This window comes from Microtus oregoni, unplaced genomic scaffold (genome assembly GCF_018167655.1).
Source record: "Microtus oregoni isolate MIOR12 unplaced genomic scaffold, Mior012 000001F_ref0000356, whole genome shotgun sequence".
Taxonomy (NCBI): Eukaryota; Metazoa; Chordata; class Mammalia; order Rodentia; family Cricetidae; genus Microtus; species Microtus oregoni.
Genome location: NW_024543060.1, coordinates 25,979,735 through 25,988,131, shown reverse-complemented (window position 1 = coordinate 25,988,131; position 8,397 = coordinate 25,979,735). Strand labels below are relative to the sequence as shown.

Here is an 8,397-nt window from a genome sequence, read left to right as displayed (position 1 = left end):
TGGGCAAGCAGCCCTGTTTCATCCAAGTCATGAGAGCTACACTGATGGTCTTCTTTGTCCCAAACAAGCAATAGTAGCGTTTATGTCTTGTGAATCAATTTTATTACAAAGATGCAAAGGATGAAGGCTTTGTTGGGTTTTTGTTTGTTTGTTTGTTTGTTTTGTTTTGTTTTATTTGCTCAGAACTAAACCTTGATTTTGTTGTGGGAAAGCCTGAGTACTGGAGACCTCGCTTCCAAAGCCCTGGGGTCTGCAGCAGAGTGCATTGGGCTGTGGACTGAAGGGAGATGAGCAGGGGGTAGGTTATAATAGCCTGGGCAGGAAAGAGCTGCAGCAATTAGGACCTGACAGGAGGCCGATTCTCAGTGTGGCCAGTTTGGGTAGGTGGGCGCCTGGCTGTAGCTGGGTTCTCTGGAGCTGGGGTTGGGGAGAGGAAGAATTTAACCATGAAAATCAAGTTTCTGCTTGGCTGGGTATGGGTGTGTCCCGGAGCAAGGTGGGGATAGGTAGCATCTTGGCAGAAGGTCTGTGAGGAGACGAGGCAGGCTTCAATACCTTGCCTGTAGGAATGCTCATGAGCACCACACAGACAGCAGGTTGGAGGCACCGGGCTGGCCTCCATCGCCCAACCCGGATCCTAGCACAAGCTGCTGATTTGACTCTTACTACAGCCCCACTCGCAGCAGCTGCTGGAAACGCCAGCCAGGATATCCCTGCTGCCCCGAACTGCTCCAGGCGACCCTTGCCAGCTGGGTTGACTACCATAGAAGGCCTGGGGAGATTTGGTCAGGGCCAGCCACTCTCTGGAGCCCACAGCTTCGTCCAGTTCGCTGGCCAGGTTGTCTGTATTGGCTTCTGCATCAGGGAAGAAGTCCCCCAGAGAGTCATGGGCCAAGATGTCTGAGAAGGCTTTGTTTTTTAATTATTATTATTTCTCATTATCTGGTGAACACAAAATCAAAGAAACTGCCATATTAGCTCTTTTTCTAAAATGGCAATACAGAGATGACATCGTTCATATAGATCAGTAATACTGTCAGTTTCTCATTTGTGGAAAAGAAAACCAACTCCTGGTTCCCAGTGTAGCAGTTTCAAGAATGTCATGAGTCTTGCTTTGGCTTCCTTTCATAATGAACTAGAAACTGTAAGATAAAAAAAAAAAAAAAAAAAAAAAAAAAGCCTATCTTCCTCTCATCCCCACCAATAAAACAGTGTTAGTAATGGCTGATTCTTCTATGGTCCTTTTCCTTCGTGGGATCAACAAACCAGTAGTCATCCTGGGCAGCAAAAGACACATTTTCCATAGCCAAGTAAAGAAATTGTTAGAGGAGCTGGAGAGGTGGCTCAGAGGTTAAGCGCACTGACTGCTCTTCCAGAGGTCCTGATTTCAATTCCCAGCAACCACATGGTGGCTCACAACCATCTGTAATGAGATCTGGTGCCCTCTTCTGGTCTGCAACATATACATAGGGAAAACACTGTATACATAATTAATAAATAAATCTTTTAAAAAAAGAAATTGTTAGAGATCAACGTGCAATTCAACTTATTGATCAGAATGTACAAATGTAAACATTATAAAAATAAAGCAATAGAATTAAATTTTAAGGATAAACCAAAAAAAGGGGATCACAATATATTTGTTTTTGTAAATTCATTCATTTCCCTTAAAGTCAGGAAACACCGAATTTCACTTCCATCACTCTGCGATCATGACTATGATACCTGCTGACTGCTATGTATGGCAGTCACAATCGGGAATGTGCTATTGACTTCCCTATAGGTCAGACTAGCCTGGCAAGAGTGGTGCTGGCAACTGGATAATCACTCAATCGTCTCTCAGGATCTATGGTCTGTCTCTGCTTGTGTTTTCTTCTTAGGTCCATGATTGATTGAGAAGCCTGAAAACTCTATCTTATAGAATTTCACCCAATTAGTTGTGTGTGACTCCATTGCCTAAGGAGTAGAGAGGAAACCTTTGTATTATAAACATACACAATACAGTCTTTTCAGACAGGATTATTTCAAGTTCTTTGGATCTTACATATTCCATTATAAATTTTTCACTTTTAAGCTCTATGAAACTATTTTCTCTGCAAAATGGGTAAACTTAAAATTAAGTATATTATTAAGATATTGTTCATTCATATATATATATATATATATATATTGAGCTTTAAACATTGTAGAGTAGAAAGATCTAAAAGAATAGCAATAGGATTAAGAAAATATTTTATATATGCATTTTGAAATCTAGTGTCATTAAGATAATTGCAAAGGTTACACTGGAGAGTTGTCATTTGTCATCAAAGCCAAATCAATTTTAATGGCATTCCAGCAGCAATATCCTCATAACAGAAACCCCACTTGCAAAAATATCTCCCTGCTGTTATTGCCAGGTGTAATGATTACATTCTGATTTGTATTTAAACCTCACTTTCAACGGTTTTCTAGTAAATGGTTTTCATTTAAAAATGTAAAGAGCTCTCTATTATTTCGAAGAGCCTAGTAGTCCTTTTTTTCTTTCATGTCAATAGCCAACTGTCTGACAGTTATCAAGATAATAATGTCAGTTCTTATTCCTATTCCAACATTCTTGGTATAGAAATAGTGAATTTCAAAGACAAGCTTTAAATAAAAACTTTACCACCTTTCCTATAATTTAGAACTGAGCAGTTATTTCCAGAAATCATTCTCCTATTATACTCATAGTACCTGAGTCAACACTTTGACTCTTAAATAAGAGGTCAGTCTATGAGACTCTTCTCACTAAAAATATTTAAAATGGTGTTCTCTGTGAAGATAGTAAAATACTTAGATCATGATATATTTGAGAAAGACTGCCTATTTTACTTTTTTAAAAAGGCAAGGATTCCATTTGAGAATGAGACTCTTTTCTGAGAAACCATTTTTACCTAAGAAATAATGATTATTTTTTAATGAGTATTTTTCAGTGACTGGAGATCAGTGTGAACTATGTAGGAAGAATGCGTTCTGTGCTTTGCAACTAATTTAATTTTCCTGTTGGAACTAACAAATACAGGGCTCTGGACTGATTTTTCCTATTTTAGCTTAAACTGGGTCTTAAATATAAAACTTTTTCTAAATACATTACCATGAATAGGCTTATAGGAAAGTAATAACAAATCCTTTCACTCTGTATGGTGCAGTACTTACTCTAATTTGATGATGATGCAGAAAAAATATTTTATGAGTCTGATATAATAAATTGCAATATATAAACATAAATATTAATGGAATACATAATTGAACCAGTAATATAGTTAAAAGACTAAATTATAAAAATATGAACACAATAGCTTTTTGTTTGTTTTAATTAAAGAGGTAAAAATTATCATTGCCAAAATTGATGAGCTTTTAAAACTACATTTTGAAAACATATAAGGATTCTTCCTTGGTGTTAAGAAAAATGAAATACTTTAGTATTAGGTTTATAATTTAACTTATTCAATTTAAAAGTAAATGGCTTGGTCACTCAAAAGTTATTACTTTGCAGAACTGATATATAAAATGACAGTTCAATGAGAGGAAGATTGAATATTTAAATAAACGTTTTGTTAATTATAAATCATCAGAAATATTGTATTCCTAAGTTACAATGGTGCTTAATAAATCTTAGATAAAATATTGTATAATGTCTAATTCTTAAATAGAAAAATAAAAACAATACACTAGGTTTCAAAATATTTGTGAAATAAAACCATATGTAAGTATAGTTAATAACATATATAGATCATAGCAACATATTTCTAAGTATAAAGGTGTTTTATTTTTCATTTTGGGTAAAGATTTATGCAAATGGAGACATTGTTAGGATGCGCTCAAAATACAAATGAATAACACTCATTCCTATGCCAACATTTTTATTATCTAAATTATTTCATTTAATCAAATTCTACCAATATAATTCTACATATCCAAGTTGTGGTTATATGCTGAGTTTTCAAGGATATAAAATTTGGGGCCAATTTTTAAGTTCATCTTCAATACATTTTATATTTCTATGTAAGGGCACATTGATTTTAATAAAAAACACATAGAAAGCTATAACTTGAGTGCCAGGATTTCAAGAATTTTATAATTTACCTTATATAAGGGAGCTGCATTAAGGATAAAGACAGAAAAAGCCTATGGAAGAAAAGAAAAATATCAGTGCAATATATACAGTGAACACACATTAGCTTTGTTGCATATGCAAACATATTTAACATCCCAAAGTCTTCTAAACAGAAATGATGTTCTTTATGCTACAGATGCCTATTTAAAGACAAAATTTTAAGTGATCTGGCAAAGATTCTAAGTACAAGATTTTCAAATTTATCTAACACAATGTTCCATTGTGAACAGCACAACAATTTAGTTGGATGTCTCTGAATATATATCTATATTTCATTTTTATCTCCAATAAAGGTCTTTTGAGGTTTAATCTCTACCTAAATTTAACTGTCATCATTATGATTGTATTAAAAGATAAGTCACTGAAGATAACTGTCTTTTGGTTTTTTTTTTTATTATTTATTTATTAAAGATTTCTGTCTCTTCCCCGCCACCGCCTCCCATTTCCCTCCCCCTCCCGCGATCAACTCCCCCTCGCTGGCCAGCCCAAAGAGCAATCAGGGTTCCCTGCCCTGTGGGAAGTCCAAGGACCACCCACCTCCATCCATGTCTAGTAAGGTGAGCATCCAAACTGCCTAGGCTCCCACAAAGCCAGTAAGTGCAGTAGGATCAAAAACCCCTTGCCATTGATCTTGAGTTCTCAGTAGTCCTCATTGTCCGCTATGTTCAGTGAGTCCGGTTTTATCCCAGGTTTTTCAAAGCCAGGCCAGCTGGCCTCGGTGGGTTCCCAATAGAACATCCCCATTGTCTCAGTGTGTGGGTGCACCCCTCGCGGTCCTGAGTTCCTTGCTCATGCTCTCTCTCCTTCTGCTCCTGATTTGGACCTTGAGATTTCTGTCCGGTGCTCCAATGTGGGTCTCTGTCTCTTTCTCCTTTCATCGCCTGATGAAGGTTAATATTCAGGAGGATGCCTATATGTTTTTCTTTGTGTTCTCCTTATTTAGCTTCTCTAGGATCGCTAATTATAGGCTTAATGTCCTTTGTTTATGACTAGAAACCAAATATGGGTGAGTACATCCCAGGTTCCTCTTTTTGGGCCTGGCTTACCTCACTCAGGGTACTGTTTTCTATTTCCACCCATTTGCATGCAAAATTCAAGAAGTCCTTGTATTTTACTGCTGAGTAGTACTCTAATATGTATACATTCCATACTTTCTTCATCCATTCTTCCATTGAAGAGCATCTAGGTTGTTTCCAGGTTCTGGCTATTACAAACAATGCTGCTATGAACATAGTAGAGCATAATCTTTTGTTGTATGATAAGGCCTCTCTTGGGCATATTCCCAAGAGTGGTATTGCTGGGTCCAGGGGTAGGTTGAACCCGAATTTCCTGAGAAACCGCCACACTGCTTTCCAAAGTGGTTGCACAAGTTTGCATTTCTGTTATACCTTCCTATACTTTTTCCTCTTTCTTGGTTTACCATTTCTCATTCTATTTAATCTCTCTTTCCCATGATTCTTAATTTTGTTTTTATACTACATGTTCTACTCTCCTTCAGTGGAAAACCCCCATGGCTTCTTACTATTTTCCTGACTCTATATGTCTTTTGAACAGAGGCTTAATACAGGTTGATTAGCTTTTGTTGCCCTTCTGCCCAATGAAGACAAGGATAGAAAGTTCTATTCAGGTGAAATGCTGGATTTGTGATCTTTGTACACACAGCCTCTAGAAGTGATAAGAAATGAAAGAGATTTTGAAATATAAATGACCATTTCAGACAGTGTGTTGTGGCACCATTAATGGTCTAAGACAGAACTGAGTTGATAAATGGCACATGAGCTAAAAATATTAACCTAAACATGCTAAATTATAGAAAAAACAGAATAATTGCATATAATTTCAAAATAAGCTTGAAATGATTATATAAGTTGCCTAGAGGCAAAAGTCAAAACTGTAGACTGGTTTTCTTTGCTTTATGTTTAAAAACCACCTATGAGTGTATACATGTGATAATTGTCTTTCTGTGTCTGGGTTACCTCACTCAAAATGATGTTTTCTAGCTCTATCCATTTGCCTGCAAATTTCAAGATGTCATTATTTTTTATGCTGTGTAGTACTCCATTGTGTAAATATACCACATTTTCCTTATTCATTCTTCGGTTGAGGGCATTTATGTTGTTTCCAGGTTCTGGCTATGAAACTACTATCAGCGAGAACTTAGACAACAATGAAGACACTAAGAGAAACATACATAGATCGAATCTATATGGGAAGTAGAAAAAGACAAGATCTCATGAGTCAGTTTGGAGCATGGGGATGAGGGAGGGGTTGAAGGTGGGAGGAAGAGGCAGGGAGGGGAGCATAGAAAAATGTAGAGCTCAATAAAAATCAATAAAAAAGAAAAAAGCCAATATTGCAGTATGCTGAGGTGATGGAAACCATAAATTCAAAAGCTAAGAGATTTAAAAAAGAAATCAGAAACATAAAAGAGGAAAATATTTTAAAGTTTAAAAAGTCTATGTCTTAAAAGAGTTCCAAGACCGGGCCTCTATCAACATCATGGGGCGCTTACTGACCAAGAGTAAAATAATTTGAGTATCAAAAAAAATTATAAATCAAGAAAATAAAGCATTTAAACATATTTCAATTCATGAAACAATCTATGAAAAAGTGAAGCCAATTCATGTGGAAAACTTGAAAGAAACAGACTCATTTATCTACACTGGTATTCATTTATGCATTCTTATCAGTTTTAGTTTTTTGTAATTAAATGTTTATGAATTAAATTTTCTTTATAAAGAAATATTCTGTATACAAGTATATGTGGAACCATATGTACATGCATTACTATTATCTTAATAAATAGTGTTTTAATTAACTTTTCTCAATGAAATAGCCTTTTATTCAAATAATCTATATCAATAAATATTAATCAGAAATGTTGACTTTACAAAAAACATAATGAAATAAAAGCTTTTGGCAATTAAAACCTAAATAATAATTCAGAATAAGAATCTTTCTATTGACAATTTCTCTGCAACATAAGAATTTGTGGAGTATAAAATGTAGAAGTATCACCAGAGTCATTTTAAGGTGTATTATAATTCAAAGGCATTTCAGCAAACATAGTATCTAGAAACAAATATGGGAGGTAAAGGGAAGAGAAAAACAATTAAGAAAAATGTGAAAATAAAAAATATATAAATTCTATAGCTATACAGATATAAGTATAAATTGGTTTGATATATTAAGATAATTTCATTTGCTAAATAACTTAATTTTTTCCCATTAAAATAGTACTTAAAGCATTTTTAGATGATGACCATTTTCAACTGGAAAGTGAGCAGTCATACAGTTTTCACGTCCAAGTATTGCAAGCTTAAATATCTATAGAGAAACAATGTGTTAGAGATTTCTTGGTAAAGGTGATCTGCAGGAAGAGAATAGAGCAACATATGAAAGCTGAAAGCTGGCTAGCTGGCTTGTAGGAACAAGTATGTCATTATGTTTTTCTATATTTACATATTTTATAATAATTTAAAACTTAAGCTATTTCTTGGGCATTTTGAATGTCAAAATATCACAATTCATCTGTCTCTTTTTAAGGAGAGATTGAACACTGGAAACAACTCAAAAGTGGCACATTAATTCCTCAAATAGTTTCATAAAAAGAGACACAGATAAAAGTATTGGTTATATTTTTACACTAATTAATCATTTCCTGACTTCATATAGCTTGGCATTGGTATAAGCCTGCATTTTACTGGTGGTGTCTGACCACCAAGGAATCTTTATTTTTATAAGCATGATGATGAGCATTTCACCTTGTTTATTTTTTTATTTTTAAAATCAAAATATGAAAGTTAAGTTTAATTTAAAATGACAATCTAAAAATTATATCTATAATGTCTTTCAATATGTCAATGAAGATGTGTATATTCAGATCTTCCTCAAGAAAATAGTGCATAGCTGATGTCTGGCCAGGTCTGTGCAGTGTTGTCTTCCCCATTATTCTTCTCATGATCTATTTAAAGAACTGCTAAAAATGTGGAAGTGCAATATCTCTATGTTTAAACAGCTCCTATTTTTATAGGACTGCAGTTTATTTTCTGCGTACTGCCTGATGGGTTCCAGCCTGTGAGAGCAGTTCATTGCCCTTTATCATCGCATTAATTACGTTGGACATCTGGTGTCATTCCACAGTCTCCGTCCTTGGGGGAATCTATTCCTACCTTATTTGTCATCACTTCTCTTTATATAGCATACATAATTTCTGCTCATTTTGAGTTTCCACTCTATCTGTCAGGAGACCCTAGGAT

At 35.0% G+C, this 8,397-nt stretch overlaps 1 protein-coding gene across 1 annotated transcript in view; it reads right to left on the bottom strand.

Moving 5' to 3' along the window:
* Nucleotides 1–637: 637 nt before the first annotated feature.
* LOC121458747 (relaxin-3-like) overlaps nucleotides 638–8,397 on the bottom strand; it is a 32,774-nt gene continuing 25,014 nt past the window's right edge. Inside the window, exon 2 of the mRNA XM_041668070.1 lies at nucleotides 638–909. Within this exon, the coding sequence (XP_041524004.1) occupies nucleotides 638–909 (272 nt within the window). The remainder of the gene's footprint in view (nucleotides 910–8,397) is intronic.